Genomic DNA, 17,099 nt, shown 5'->3' with positions numbered 1-17,099 from the left:
GATTAAAGAATGAAACATTATGATACAATTGATCCTAAGTGTTACGTGTACGACTAACCCTTTAGGCTAGAGTGCGAGGGTGAGTCGTATTTGTAGACAGTAACTGTCTGGTAAGGATTCAAAGTGTTGATTTATACTGGATTGGATAGAGTTACCTTTCAAAGGTAATTTTTAGAATGGATTGATTACCCCCTTCCATACGAAAATGAATTATTGCTTAAGGCGTTTGGTTTTAAAGAATTCAAAAAGTTTTAGATATCAGTGGTAAGGGAAAAAGATTAAATTTGTTTTCTAATGTGATTTTAGCACCAACTTCCATAAAGTTATTGCTACTAGGTTTGTCAAGCCTTCCTAGTAAAGGAGGTGGATGCTCAAGCTATCAAGGTTAAGTTAGAAGATATCCCAACTATTTGAGAGTATCCAAATGTGTATTCGTAAAAGTTACCTGGACTATTTCTACATTGAGATGAAGAAATTAAAATAGAGATGTTACCAGGTATTGCGTTTATTTTTATAGATGTATCAAATGGCTCCGACTGAGCTCAGAAATTTAACAGCATAATTAGTAGAATTATTAAGATCAGGGATTTACGTGACTAAGCATGTCATATGGGATGCACCAGTGTTACTGCAAAAAAAAACGAGTATATGCAATTATGCATGGATTATCATCCATTAAATGAAGTAACAAAGAAGAACAAGTATCCTCTTTCGAAGATTGATGATCTTTTGATTAGTTAAAAGGGTGCACTGGTGTCTATCAAGTTGGATCTCTTATCTGGATATTATTAGTTAAGGAATAGGAAGAAAATCCTCCTAAAACAGTTTTCAGAATTTGATATGAATACTACAAGTTTACGATAATGTCGTTTGGTTTAACAAATGTTCATGTGACATTTATGGATTTGATAAATCGAGTATTTCAGTTATACTTAGATTAAGTGGTGGTAGTGTTTATTAATGATATTTTGACCTATATTAATACAAATGAAGAACGTGATTCATATCTTTGTATAGCTTCCAACTCTTCGTGAGAAAAGTTGTATGGTAAGTTGGCAACTGTAAATGTGGGTTATCTAAGGTTGTATTCCTTGGCCATGTGATCTCAGCTGAGGGGATAAGACTATATCTAAAGGAAGCACGAGCCATAGTTGAATGATAAAGTTCAAAGAATGTTTTCAAATTCCAAAGTTTATTGGGATTTGCTTGTTACTATCAAAGGTTCATAAAGAACTTTTAGATGATTATTTTCCCTTGAACAAGCTATTAAAGAAAGGTATATTATTCATTTGGATTGTTAAGTGCCAATAAAACTTTGAGATGCTAAAAAGAATGCTAAAATAAGCTCCAGGGTCAGTATAATCAAAATTAGAAAAAGATTATGTGATTTATAGTAATGTGTCTCATAGTGGTTTGGGATATGTGCTCGTGCAAGAGGAAAAGTTAGGGCTTATGCTTCAAAGCAACTAAAGAATCATGAAAAAAAAATTCGGCTCATAATATCGAGTTGGCAATAGTTGTGTTTATTTCATTGACAGAATGCCACTATTTACATGGTGAGTGACACTATATCTATACGGATCTCAAAAGTCAAAAGTATGTCTTAACTCAAAGGAGTGAAAATAAAGAAAATGGATTGAATTCCTAAAAGAGTGATAATGTTCTTATCAACTACATTCAGGAAAGGCTAATGTGGTGGTTGATAAGATAAAGCTGAAAGACATTTATGTTTTGAGAGTTTTGAATACGTGATTGTCTTTAAGGAAATATAGGGCTCTGATTGTAGAATTAAAGTTAAAGCATATGTTGCTAGATCAAGTGAAGGATCTTCAAAGAAAATATGAAAATTGTTGTTCTTGACGAAGATAGAACAAGTGGAAAAAGTTGAAACCAAGGGCCTTAAGGTTAAGTCTAATGGATGCTTGTATTATCAAGGACATGGTCAATATTAATAGTAAGCATGAAAAGAGTTATCATCGATCTTGTTTCTAAATGACTGGCATGTCAGCAAGTAAAAGTAGAACATCAAGTGTTTACTAGATTGTTGTAACCGATTTCTATTCCTTAGTGGGAATAGGAACGAGTTACAATGGACTTTGTAAATGAAATGATTATCGATCAGGTCCTTCTTATGTTATCACATCGGAATATATTAAGATTCAACCAAAATTTGACTTATGAAATCGATACATATTAAAGTTCCTTAGAGAAATCAAAGATTAAAAAAAAGTTAATCAGAAAAGAGAACAGTATATGAAAAAACAATATCCTCGTCTATTTACGTCAGGTACGTATTGAAAATTTGATGATGAATTTTCTTAAGGGGAAGAATTATAATATCCAAAAATTTTAGTTAGTGACCAAAACGTAAATTTTGAAAGTTTAGTAGATAAAGTATAAAGTTTATAAAAGTTTAGGGAAAATTTGGTAAATCGGATCAAATAGAAATTTCAGGAAAAATTGAAGGATGATAAATTAAGTTTAGAAATATTATTTCCATATGTTAAAATGATGGGAAATAATATGGACAATTGGATTTGAGAATGTATTTCCATGTTCAATTTGGATCGTTGGATGGAAAATGGCAAGATTGAAATTTTGGAAAGATTGTATGAGCAAAGTTGTAAAGGGTGAATTATTTTGTTCATCTTTGACTTTATAAATATGATAAGGGTTGTGTGGATTGGTATGGATGTAATTATAAGGATTCATTAATGGAAAATTTGTCATTTCTTAATTAAATCAATTTTAAATACATTTAAGCTTAAATAAAGGATAAATTAACATGAAACTAACTGAAATTTCATGAGACCAAGCCATTTTTCAGCTCCATTTCGTGCTCCCCATGACCAAGGTAAGAGAAATTTTATTTTTCATTTTTAAACAATTTCATTTGGATTTTGGATTAAGCTATGAAATAAAAAATTATTTAATTCAAAAAACGCTATCATTTGGTACGATTATTGCATGCTAATCTTGCTTGAGTTCAAAGATTCAAAATTCTAGGGTTTATATTAATATTAGGGTTTACTGAATTGATGGTGGATTTTGATGTTATTGAGGTTGTAGAATCATTTACAAGCTTGATTGTCGATTAAAATCACATGTACATGTCTATACATGCTTATGTTGATTTTGACCTAACCCTAGATTTGGGGATAGATAGTGATTTGATGAAATTAAGCTAGGGATTTGATTTTAGATATTTTACAAGGTTTAATAGAGGTTGATTTCATACTCGAATCAGCCAAAATCATGAAAAGTCTAATTTTGAACATACAAAGCATTCTGCCTTGACTATAGAGGATGAGAAAATTTGTGGAAAATTATGTAGGGGATGGAAATGATGTAGGAAGTATTATACAATTATTAGAAAATTTTGGGGATCATTCTATAATTTTATGAAAGTTAGAGGACCTAATCGATAATTATAGAAAAGTTGTGGCTTGTTGTGTTATGGTTCAATAGTTGAGTACTATGCTGGAAATTAATGTTTGAGAGTTAAAATTGATGTTAGAATGTGAAATTGGATTATTTTGGGAGGTTGGTAAAAGTTTATGCTTAAATCATATATATGGAAAAGTTGGGAACTTAAGTGAAGATGTTATGTGAAATTTGGATAAAAGGGACTTGAATGGTTAATTTTAAACTGTTATGGTTAAAAATTATGTTGTGACATGGAATTAGTATCGAATGAGCATAGAAAGAATTTTTAGAAAATTATTTTCTATTGTGTGCCTATGTTAGTAAAATTCTAACATGTGTTTTGAATTTGAATTTGTTTGTAATGATGCTCATTTAGATTGTGTCCTTTAAACCCAGATCAAACATTATTAAACCTAAGGAGAAGCTTAAGAATGAAATGCAAAATTCTAAGGAAGGTTGCAAGCTAAGGACATGAGATGAGTGCAAATTTAATTTGTACTTATGTTGTTGAACAACATTGTCTTGCGATGAGTCAGTGAAGAAGTTACTATGGTAATAAGTGACTCCTAATTGTTATGTTTTTTGTGCATGCATATATGTGCATTTGGGGAGCTAATAGAATTAGTGAACAACTTAAAAATGCAAATTGGTGAAATCTGCTTATAATTTATGAAATGGATAGTAAGTTTAGAAAATCACTATAAATTATAAAAAAATTATAAGAGGATATTTTTTGTACATTTGGAATCTTATATCAGTCTAGTTTTGTTTAGAACAAACGGTAACTGATTTTGAGGTGTATACAATAAGGTGTGAATTTTTAATCGATTATAGGTCAGAAAACAGGGTAGCAAATTCTGCTCAAAACAGATTATCATCAACTTTGAAAATTCACTGTAAATTGTACAAATTGAAATAGAAGGAGTGACTTATATGGTTAGATTTGTATTTGAGTATAATTTCCATTGGTATAAATGGAATAATTTTTTTTAAGTGAGTAGATTAATACATAATAATATTTCTACGAAGGTAGTGCAAACTTCCAGAAAATGAAATGGTGATAAAAATCGGGATCGAACCCAAATTGAAAGCAAAGGATTAAGTTAAAGCTTAGTGAGGCTTATATTTTGACTTGTATATAAAGTGTCAAAGTTAGTGCAATGCATGCACAATATTATACATGGCTATTTATACATCATTGGGTAGGACTTGCACCTTAATTATATTGTTATGATATTTATGTCATTTATCATATAATTGATATATTCTAAATATGTCAAAGGTGAATATAGAATGCATTGATCATTGTTTATTGCATATGATGCTATCATGCATACATATGATGTTTATCATAAATTTTATTTCGGGTATGAACTACCCAAAGGTTAAATGGTATGATATACATTGCCATAGATGCAATAAAAATAGACTATATGCCCAAGTATGTCATTGTGAGTTTGTAGTATTAATTGCATGTCATAGAGTCTAGAAGTTGCGTAATTAGGTAGTACTAGAGTGTCTAGAGAAGGCACATAGTATAGGCCCCAGAGTGTCTAGCAAAGACACATGATTTAAAAACACTAGAATGTAGACCCAAGACACTTAGTGTATATGGTGGACACGACCTTATGTGGAAGCACTAAAATGCATATATTTGACTCCTATACCAGGGTCCTCATAGATTTATATTTTGGGCTATGGTTTATTGGTTAATAAATGATAAACAGGTGAATAAGCTTATGATCTTATGGAATACATGACAACTATATAGGTAAGAAATTTATATGTTATTCATATTATGTTCATATTAGTATCATGATTAGAAATACAGGTAAAGTGATCATCATGCATTGAATATTGTCACTCATTACATTTATATATGTTGCATTGCCCTAAATTTTTCTATAATTGCCTCACTAAGTGTATACTTAGCGTGTGATGATTTTCACGCGTAGGAAAAATGAATAAAATGCTTAAGGAGCTAAGCTTGGCATCAATCACCGAGGAAATATTTACATGTAACAACAATGACATCCTTTCGTGTTGTAAATTTACTAGCTGGCATGTATACGAGTAAAAAGTGTTTGCAAACTAGAAGTATGGTTAGTATTAAATATAGTTTGGTATGAACAAATATTATGATATTAAACCATGCTTTAAATAGTAGTTTAAATGGATTTTAATTGGCACAGATTTATTTATTTAATTTATGAAATAAAGCATAACTGCTCATTACTGCCTGAGATCATATTTTAAATTAAGAGTTGAAATATTATATTTTGTCAAATTTTGATTTTCTCTAATTATTTAATTTATAATAAAAGTTTAAAATATGAAATTTGTGAAAGAATCTAAATTTAACCCATTTGGAATTACGAAATGTTTTATATTTTGATATGACATCTTTGACTCATAACAGTACAGTATACATGTTAAGGGTGTTATAGTTCCAATGAGATAAATAAGGTGATAGCAGTTTGTTTATTTAATTATTCTAATCGAGGACGACTTGCGATAAGTCAACCTCATATTATTTTAAAGTATGATTTATAATTTTAATTATGGATTATTTCCATAATGTTTATATAAATGTTTTATTGATGATTTAGGGTATGACTAACAGTATACATGTAAGGGTGTTATAGTTCCAATGAGATAAATAAGGTGATAGCAGTTTGTTTATTTAATTATTCTAATCGAGGACTTGCATAAGTCAACCTCATATTATTTTAAAGTATGATTTATAATTTTAATTATGGATTATTTCCATAATGTTTATATAAATGTTTTATTGATGATTTAGGGTATGACCTACCTAAGTACGATTTTGACGATGATGAATTTTTAAATGATTATAATTTTTACGATGATGAATTTTTAAATGTTTATGATTATAAGACATTGATCAAAGATGATTGTAATATGATTTATAAGCCCGTTATATGTTGCATGGAGAGTTGTAGGTATTAGGCATGCCATTAAGTTGAGTAAATTTAAGTTAAGTTATGGTACATTCATTTACATTATGTATTGCATCGTTGGTGTATATGTTATGATTTGCACTTGGAGTGTCACTTACGATGATTCATGATTGGCACTGTGAAGTGCCTAGTGTGCACCTTTTGTTCTACTTATGTAATTTGTATTCTCTTAAATATGCATTGGGCTATGAAAAGTGAAATATGAAAAGTATGAAGTATAATTTGTATTCTCTTAAATATGCATTGGGCTATGAAAAGTGAAATATGAAAAGTATGAAGTATGTCAAATTGACAGGAAATATGACATGATTACGATATATGATGAAGACTATCAGGTTTGAATATGAAAGTTCTAAAATATTGCTAAATAGAAAAGAATAAGAGATGATTACTATGTTTGGTATTGATTTTAAGGTCTATGACAAAGAAATTTACTTGAATAAATTGGTTTGAAAGTTCAGCAAATTTTATGTGAATTTCTTTTTAATGTTTTAAAGTATTTATGATATTTATTGCTTTAGCTCACTTTAGCTATGTTGCTGCCTCACTAAGTTTTACTTAGTGTGTGATGATTTTCATGCTTATGTTCTGATAGAGGTAAAGACGTGCAGTGAGGAGCCTCCCAAGCATCTTTTTGGAGATTATATGTATTATCGGTATCAGTAAAACATCCTTGATGTTTTTTAGCTTTTAGTGGCATGTATAATTATGCCAATAGTTTTCTTTATCGAATTTTTTTTAAATGGACTGTAATAGTAAACTCTGACCATCTTAGTTTGTCTAGTTTAATTATATTCAGTAGTGTATATATATATTATATTATTATGGTTAAATGGTTTTAAAATTTTGAAATTTTTAGGCAGTTTTAATTAATTTATGAATCAGCATTAAACTTCTTAATTTCTATATGAAATTGGGTTCTTTTTCAATTACAGAATATTATTTTATATTTTAAATAAGAAAATAGCTTTAAAGTTGAATTAGGAATCATTTTTAAAATGAACAAAATTTAAGCATTTATGTTCAACAATTGTTTGTAAGGTTAATGTAACATCTTTAACTCGTAATTCGAGATGTATACAGGTTATGGGTGTTACATTGTCACACTAATAATTGTATTATACTACATACATGCAATAAATGAGCATGCTAGTGTTATATGTATGAATATATAAGAATGCTGACATGAAATGTTGAGGTAAGTGTCATGGTGTGGATGATGGTTCTACATCTCAGAGCACAAACTCATCTAGCTTTCTTAAATACCCTCGGGTATTTGGAGTGAGATCCAGAACTACAATAGAAACGTACACTCGGCTAACTTACTCCATCGAGTCTTGGAGAATCTGTGCCCAATTGGCGACTAAAGTGCCTTGCACTAACTGGGACATATCCAATGAGACAATCGTATTCTACTAAAGGAAACTCAGGTGTCCTGGCTATTTCCTGAGCTTCAAACAAGACTAGTTTTATGTCATCTGAGCTGTTATTATTTTAAGTTGTTCTGAGTTTAATTATTATTCTCACTTGTTGTTTTATTTGATGGCATCCTAATGTTATTAGGCTCCTTGAATCTACCCCTTTTAAAACTTTGGGGTTCCTTACCCAAAATTGTATGTGGGTGCCGATACCAAGCCATTCGGTATCGGTACTGAACTCTAAGCATTGATACTAACTTCTAGGTATCGATACCAACTGGCTATTGGGAAATGATGAAAAAATGGCAGTATCGATACTTTAGTTTGAGTATTGATACTTCGGGATTGTGGTATCGGTACTACCCTGAGTATTGATATCAAATTTTGCTTCGATAATTTGAAAACTAACTCAGTATTGATACCCCTACTCAGAATATCGATACTCCCATGAGTATCGATACAAAAAATACTACCAGAATCTGCTAAGTGAACTCGGTATCGATACCCCTCCTACGAGTATTGATACCTTACCAATAGTATTGATACCCAATGTATGAGTATCGATACTTCTATCCCAAAATCCCCTTATTTTAACCATATTATGAATAGTATTGGTATTGTTCTTTCAGTGTCAATACCCAAGCTTAAAAATGCCCAATAATGACTCTCTAACTCACCCAACAGCCCTACTGAGGTTTCCAAACATTATTAAAGTTTTATGTATGATAGTATGTGTCATAATAGTCCATTAACACGCTGAAAAATACCAAATGTTGAATTCTACCATGAACATGCTTCACAACTCGTACAAGCTAACAATCACACCTAGTGATCTACATTGTAGTAAAGTTAAAAGAGAGTTACCTTGAGTCCTAAGCTGTTGAGAACACCCAAACCTAAACCATGAGTCAACTTCTCCTTTCCTTTGGTCTTGGAGATTTCCCCCACTTCTTTCACTAAACAAAAATCAAAGAAGGTATTACTAACTTGCTTAGAATCTTGGGAAGAGACTAAGAACAACTTCTAAGACTTAAATCCCTAAAAAAATAGCTTGGGTTTTCTTAAACCCCTACAAATCCACATTTTGCTACCATAACCAAAACTTGCAAATGAGGGCTTGAAATGAAGCTTGGGCAGATTAAGGTTCTTAACTTGATGTTGTTGGATAAGGTTTGAAATGCTACAAATTTTACATCTTTTTCTTGAGATGTTAAGAAAATAAGGAAGTTTGAAATGAAGGAAGAAAAAGACAAAAAGTGTGAAGAAAATGAAATATGAGAAGGTTTTCAGACGTGAGATCATCACCTTTGATGGTTATTTAGACTTTAAATTAAAAATGGTATAACTGCTCTTTTGGTCCCTTAACTTTGAACACAACATAAAAACACTCTTTTTTATCATCTATTGGGCCCAATTCAAGCCCAAACCATCACCCATTTGGGACAAGCTTTCCTACAAGGCTATAGAACTTATCCAAAACACTCTCGATTAACCCAAAACTACTAACCTGAGATTTAGGATGTTGCAAGCCTCATTTAAATAGGTTTAGTAAAAGTGTTTGAATACAACTACAATTACTCCTAGATAAGGTTTTATCATATTTAGAAAATAAAAGGATAAATTTATAGTTCATATAAACTACTAAATCAAATAGGAAAAAGTTCAAGTTAATCTAAACTACTAAATCAAATAGGATAGTGTTCTAGTTAATCTAAACTACTAAATCAAATAATTTACTGCTATTTTACACATTTATATTCTAAAATCCCCTTCAATTTGAGTATATGTTTAACATTCCCAGGTTGCATAAAAAATCATCTAGAACCAGATTTGGAAGAGCTTTAGTAAGTTTATCAGTCAATTGATGCTTTGTAGGAACATAGTTGAGTTGAACTAATCCACTGTTAACTTTTTTAGATAAAATGTATATATATATATGTACATGTTTAGTGCAATCATGTTGGATGCGATTCTCTGCAATACTGATGGTAGATTGATTATCAGTTTGTAACTTGAACTGTTTACAACCTTCTAATTTCATTTCAGACAACATTCTTTGTAACCACATGCCCTCATAAAGTCCTTGTACAAGAGCTCGATAACTATCTTCTACACTCCTTGAAACCACAGTATGCTTCTTACTTCTCCAATTAACTAGATTTCCCCCATACAAAGGTACACTACCCACTCATTGATCTTCGGTCAGTGAGTTCACCTGCCGAGCTTGAGTTAGTGAAATTTTCAATCGATCTTTTATCAGTTTTCTTAAATAACATGCCATGTCCTAGAGTTGTCTTCAAATACCATAAAATCATGTACTACCTCAACATGTTCCTCTCTTGAGTTATTCATGTATTGGCTAACAAAACTAACCAAAAAAGCAATGTTAGGATGTGTTAAAGATAAATAAATCAACTAACCCGCCCAAAGCTTGTACTTCTCATTTCTCATTGGAAAACTTTCATGGTTTTTTTTTTACTTTAAGTTAGATTGCATTAGAGTCTCAACTGGTTTACATCCAAGTATATCAGTTTCTGTAAAAAGATCAAGAATTTATTACCTTTGATAGATAATTAGCCCAGCCTTGGATCTTGCCATCTATTCCCAAAAAATACCTCAAGTTGTCGAGGTCCTTAGTTTCAAACTACTTGGCTAGAGAAACTTTTAGCCTCTTTATTTCTTCAACATCATCTTCAGTGATTATTATGTCATCCTCGTACACGACCGAAATGGTTCTTTTTCTGTCTTCATTACCTTTATGAATAAAGTGTGGTCGATTTGACATTGCTTGTAGCCATTCCTATTATCAGTTTGGAAAAACTTTTTAACAGGCCCTTGGATATTACTTTAAATCATACAATGATTTTGCAACTTACACACTTTATGGGTTGTCGAGTCTTTCTTCATTTCAGGAAGAATTTCCATGTATACTTCTTCACACAAGTTTCCATTCAAGAAGGAATTATTTATGTCTAATTGATGAAGTGGTCAATTCAAGTTCACAACTAAAGATAATAAGACCTTCACTGTGTTTAGCTTCACAACTAGAGTAAAGGTTAGAGGAAGATAAACATGTCAAATGTTAGAGGTTGTCAAAAAACTGTACCTAAAATTCATCCTAAATCTCCCCCTAAATTTCAGATTTCAAGAAATAAGGTTTAGTTTCTAAAAAAGTAACATCCATAGAGACCTAGGTCTTTTTTATAATAGGAGAATAACATTTGTATCCCTTCTTAGTAGTTGAATAGCCTAGAAAAATGCATTTTCGTGACATGGGGTCTAGTTTAGATCTATGATTAGGATAAATATGAATGAATGCAAAATAACCAAAATTCTTGAGAGGAAGATCACATGATAAAGGTTTGAACCAAGGAAATTTGGCAAGAAAAAAATCCTAGGAGATCGAAAGTGAAGAATACGACTAAGGACTTTATTAATAAAATAAGTGGCAGTAAGAATGGCTTCCCCAAAAACATTTAGAAACATTAGAAGAAAACAAAAGAGGTTTAGCTACTACAAAAGATGACTATTTTTACTTTCGACAATCTCATTCTATTGAGGACTATTAACACATGAACTAATATGAACAATACATTTTTCTTTAAAGTAAAACCCAAGGACATTAGAGAAATATTCACTTCCATTATCGGTTTTAAGAAAATGAATCTTACTTTGAAATTGATTTTTGACCATGTTGTAAAAGACTCTAAGGAGTGCAAGAGTTTCTGATTTTTTTCCTTCATGAGAAAAGTCCAATTTGTTCGAATATGGTCATCTATAAATGTTATAAATCACCTGGATCCATTAATATTTTTTACCGGAGAAATACCTCATATTTCACTATGGATGATGAAAAATGAGTGAGAAGATTTATATGTGGAGGGAGGATACAATGTTCTTTGATGTTTGGAAAATTGACAAGTGTCATAATGGAAAATGTTAGCATTTTTATTAACGAACAAACTCGGTATAATTTGATAAGATAAAAGAAACTGTTAATGTTCTAATCTAAAATGCAATAACATAATCTCACTTGAAATAGTATCTGAAGAAGGAATATATTTCGAAATGCAAGTGGAATAGGCTTATTTTGGTGGAGAATGTGAACCTCGAAGAATGTCAAGTCCACTAAATAACCTAACACTGCCAATCATCATCCTCGAATTAGTACCTGAAACACACATCCATCGACATCAAACTTAGTACATCACAAGTCACATATAACAATTTGCAAGCTAATTGTGCAACATAAAACATGTATTTTAAAACAGTATCCTTACTGATCGGAATTGTTTCACTCCCTTCAATGACTACCAAGGAACCATCAGCTGTTTTTGCATTGAACTTGGTCTCTAGAGTACTAAATTCTGTAATCAAACGGAAATTACTTGTCATGTGATTAGAGGCTCCAATGTTATTAATCCAATGAGAAAAATAATCAATAGTATTAACAAAGGAAAGATTATTGTCAAATGCAGTAAAAACTTTTGTATATAAGGAGAAATCTTTAATGGGTATGTGATATAGACAACCCCTCTGATTTCAGATGGCGTTGAATCAGGGATGAAAAAAGAAAATCGAAAATCTAGATTTATACCACGTAGAAATTAGGGATTTTCGAACAAAGATCAAAGTGATACTCTAGAATTCTTATTATAATACTTATAATTTAATATTTTTATATATTTTTATTTAAATATTTATAATTTAATATTAAAATTTAATTTTTTTAAATATATATACCCCCAAAGATAATTTGATATCATGTGTATTAATTTTACATTCCTATTTAATAAATCAAACAAAATAATACAATATAAATATATTAATATTATATTCCAACAATATTATTCCAAAAATAATATTACATTTCTTTAATCAAACATCTCTTTAAAGTTCAATGATGATAATTGACGTTGATAGCATCCGTTCCCCATAAAAGCGTTTTTGGCAGAATCATAGAAAAAGCCACCAATTGCAAATTTGATGGCAAAAGCTACCAATAAGTTCATAAAAGGGCTAAAACAAAATACTTATATTTCCATACCCTTATTATTCCTTTCACTAGAATCTTTTGAAGTTATACCCATCCTTCCATTTCTACTTCTCACATTTGATTTCAAGAAAACATCGCAATAATATAAAACATAAACTTCTATCCCTGCTTGCTGTTTTGGAAAACATAAGCTTCTATCACTACCCCACCCTTTACATCCCCTTTTTAGTAATCCAAAAAGAAACAAGGCTTTCAAACAAATGGAACACTATAATCAGTACACGTCACCATTGATTATCATATATAATTATATCTAGATGCAGGGGCCGGATTGAAGGGTCAATGACTAGTCCGCATTGCTGCCCAAGGACTAACAGGCAACTGCCGTTGTTGGTTCGGAATGGCTGAAGTAGTGGCCAGGACAGAGGAGGCAGCTGCCACAGAAGACGTCGTCACTGACGACGAAGAAGCCACCACGCGTTCGCAAGACGGGCACATAGTGAGTGTAGTGGGCGGGTTCATGTGCATGTAGAGCTGTGGGGTGAGTTTTAATGCTCTAAGATCTTGCACTTCCTTCTGCAATCTCCGGTTCTCCTCGGTCAGATTCTCGCAACATCGCTTGAGATACTCGCAATCAACTTCCGTCTGCTTCAACTTTGTCCTGCAGCACCAATTGGATTTCCATGCATTTGAGAGATTTTATTCAGATTTTGATTCATAGACATCTTTTTACCATTTATTTGCTTTAAACAAGTTCTCTACGATTGCAGCTCTCTTTTTGCATTTAATGACAGCAAACTTCAACCTAGGCACCTACTGAATCTAAAGATCTGACATTGGGTTAACAGGTAAGCTGGCACTTTCATTTACTTCATAGGTTTTTTTTCCCTTACATGTTAACTCTATCTAAATCTATATTAGAATGCTCAATTTTCAAAAGTTTTATTTATGTAGATGCTCGTTAATCACTTTGCCATTAAATCTAAGAGATGAGTTTAAGCACGTAACAGTGAAAGCAACAGCAGAATCCCTTGAAGATTTTCTTGAGCCGAAAAGGACACCTTATCCTAATCGGGCTATTTGTAAGGGCTGTTTCAAAGCTTCAGAAATGGTTAATTGCCCTTTCATTAAAATCCCCAAAATACCCTTGAAAAACTTTAAAAAATGTATCTAACCTGGCCCTTCTGTTCTGGAACCAAACCTCCACTTGCCTAGGCCTCAGATTCAATTCCTTTGCCAGTGCCAACTTTTGCTTCTGGTAAAACCATACAACACAAGATCAAATTACGAAACTACCCTTAAAAAGACATCCTATTGATGCTGAAAATGCCACTAACCGGATTAAGAGTGCTGTGTTCCTTGAAGGTCTCTTCCAGCAACAAGGACTGTTCCTTTGAAAGCCTGAGCTTCTTTCTTGAGGCATTTTCATCATCACTGGCCTGAGAGCAATAAGCTCTCTCGGCCTCGGTTTCATCAACGGCGTTGTCTCTCTCGTTCCTCTTCCCACTTATGCTTGAAATGGTGCTGTTGGGAGACGACACGCCAACTTCCTCTTCGCAATCAACCGTTGTGGCTGCCCGGTTCACATCGATTCCTCCGAGAAACGACCTCGTATCCATGTTTCGATCTGCATGCATAGTTATGAATCATGACATTCATTTTATCAACCACAAAGCAATGACTATGTATTAAGGCTATCTGTGAATACGCAAAAGGAATTGCAACATAAAGATGGGAAGAGATGATAAAATCATCAGATATGTGATAAAACAATAGAGGTATAAAGGGGCAAAGAAAATACCAGAAGACCGAAACAACTCATTCCAAGTGTTGTTGGGCTGGGGATTTTGCATGCAGATTGAGGATAAAGGCATGGGATTTCGAGCACATCCCAAGCTCAAACTCAAACTCAACCCCAAACCATCATCTTTCTCACCCATATCTCTTCTTCTTTGTCTTGCAAAACCAACAAAAAAACTCACTTTTCCTGAGTAAAACCGACCAAAGTTCCCAGCTTTTAAAGCTCCTCCATTCTGGGTTTTGATTCTTCCCCTCCCTTGTGTATGTTGGATTATGAGCAAAACACAAATCGGAATAAAAGAAGGGTAGAAAATGACTTGAGCTTTAGCAGGCAGAGGGGGGCCTTCTGGTTATGGTGCAACAAGAGTAGAAGGATGGGACTTTATATAGAGATATAACAGAGACAGAGAAAGAGACAGATGGCTATTGATTCAATCATGACTTGTGTCAGTCACCCTATTGGCTAATTTGGCTCAATATCATTGTATTTGGTTTTGCATTTTGCACCTCTTAACCCAACCTTGGGTTAATTTCCATTTTAACCTTGGTTTTATAAACCAAAACTTCAGGCTATTTAGCCATTTAATTATTATTTTACTTTCGTTTTTCGTTTTTGTTACTCAATTATTACACTTTTTTAAAGTTATATTTAAAGTTATATTTTTTATTTATTATTAAAAAGTTAATAGTGATGTTGATATATTATTATTAAAAAAATTTCATATTAATAATTTTATTTATTTTTTAACAATAAGTGATCAAATTATAACTTTAGACATAATTTTACAAAAGTAATAATAGTTAAAATTGAACTAAAATAATAATTAGATGAATGAATACATAATTTACCGAAAAAGTAACTTGTAACTGTGATTTTTTTATTAATGTTAAGTCCTTTTAACTGCGGTTAAGACATGCCCTTGGATTATTTTTTTTTTCTTCTCTGTTAATTATTACTATTAAGACTTGGCTTAAAAAGCGGCTTTTTTTGCTCGTTGACCGTTGACTAATGGGTAAGCTAAAGCTGCTACAAACCCCCCACACGCAGGAGCCACGCGCGCTAAATAAATAACCAGATCATTACGGTAATCATGTGTATTGCAATATCATACCCTCCGTGTGGGGCCCAGGAGCTGGCTCATGCGTGGCTTTTGGCCAGTAGCATCTCAACAAAATCGCGAGGCAAAAGAATGCTCGGGTGCGCAGGTTGTCTAGAGGCGAGCGAAGGCGCGTGGGGGATAATTTGACACTTAAACCGGATTATAAACAAAAGGGAATTTGGTTGGTTTTCAAGGATAGGTTACACGGTTGGGATGCATTTAGGAATTTGTGGAAACTGCATGCTGATTAATTAATATATTGGAAATTACATTAGTAATTTTTAATATTTTTTAATGTATTATAATTATAATTTTAAAATAATATATAAAAACTGAAATCAAAAGGTTTTAAGGGTTTTGTGAATTAAAAGATTTAAGTTCAAGTAGTTGTATTTATAGAATATGTATTGGTGTAATAAAAAAAATTATAAATGTATATCATTTTATAATTATTTAATATTATTAAAAGTAATATATGGGAAAAAAACTTAATTATAATGTTTAGTTTATATATTTATGTTGTATTAATTTGATTATGTCGTAATATCTTATCTAAAATTATAATAATTATTGTTAGTATTTTTTGAGGTATTAGATTCGAGCATCATAAATGTCACATATATAAACACTTAATGTCAAATGTTTGTGAATTGTTTTTAAATAAATATTATCTTTTACTTATATCATATTAATAAAAATATATATTATGATAAATATAATTTGAGTTTAAATTATTTTATATAAAGATTGTGTAGATTAAAGTATATATAATGTAATTGATTTGAATCTTAAAATCTAGAATCTAAAATTTTAAATTTTAAAGATTAAACTCGTAAATTCTAAACAGGACGTGTTATTAAAATAAAAGTTCGTGTAAACGTTAATGCATCAGATAATTTTTTAATTGTTAATGCCCTAATTAATAAACTTAAATGTTGCATTTTACCTTCTTATAGGTTTAAATGAGTTACGAGTCCAAAACTCATAACTTAAACGTTCAAGTCATGTTAATTAGAGATAATAAATCTTTCATTAATATAAAGTTAAGTAGTCTTTAGTTGATTATCATAACGTCTGAATAGTTCACTAATTTCAAAGGCAGCATAGCAGGCTGTCCCCAAATTGCTTTGTGTAATATCTACAAACTCCCGTCGACTACTGAGTATAGGTACTTAACAAGTTGAGCAGTTCAAACTTGACTCGGTTAAAATTCGATAAATATTACGCTTGAGTTAACTCGACTCGAACTCCACTCGAGATCTTAACGAGCTGAGCTGAGCAAAGTCTAATTCGACTCGATAAGTTTGTGAGCAACTCGTTAATTTTTTAAAATATATTTTTAGTAATTACTTAAAAATTATTTCATTAAAAAAATAAA

At 31.6% G+C, this 17,099-nt stretch overlaps 1 protein-coding gene across 2 annotated transcripts; it reads right to left on the bottom strand.

Moving 5' to 3' along the window:
• Positions 1–374: 374 nt before the first annotated feature.
• LOC120186754 (homeobox-leucine zipper protein HAT3-like) lies at positions 375–14,869 on the bottom strand. Of its 2 annotated transcripts, XM_039190622.1 has the most exons (5): positions 14,623–14,868; positions 14,159–14,448; positions 13,997–14,076; positions 13,299–13,482; positions 375–406 (listed from the first exon to the last, which is right to left on the bottom strand). In XM_039190622.1, exons 1-5 carry the CDS (start codon positions 14,759–14,761, stop codon positions 386–388), a joined length of 714 nt encoding a protein of 237 aa, XP_039046553.1. In that variant the 5' UTR covers positions 14,762–14,868; the 3' UTR covers positions 375–385. The 2 variants fall into 2 exon arrangements, with proteins under 2 accessions (XP_039046553.1, XP_039046547.1); XM_039190616.1 differs by lacking the exon at positions 375–406 and having other exon boundaries at positions 13,130–13,482; positions 14,623–14,869.
• Positions 14,870–17,099: the final 2,230 nt, after the last annotated feature.

Source organism: Hibiscus syriacus, unplaced genomic scaffold (assembly GCF_006381635.1).
Source record: "Hibiscus syriacus cultivar Baekdansim isolate YM2019G1 unplaced genomic scaffold, ASM638163v2 tig00004013_pilon, whole genome shotgun sequence".
Taxonomy (NCBI): Eukaryota; Viridiplantae; Streptophyta; class Magnoliopsida; order Malvales; family Malvaceae; genus Hibiscus; species Hibiscus syriacus.
This window is presented reverse-complemented; position numbering and strand designations above follow the sequence as displayed.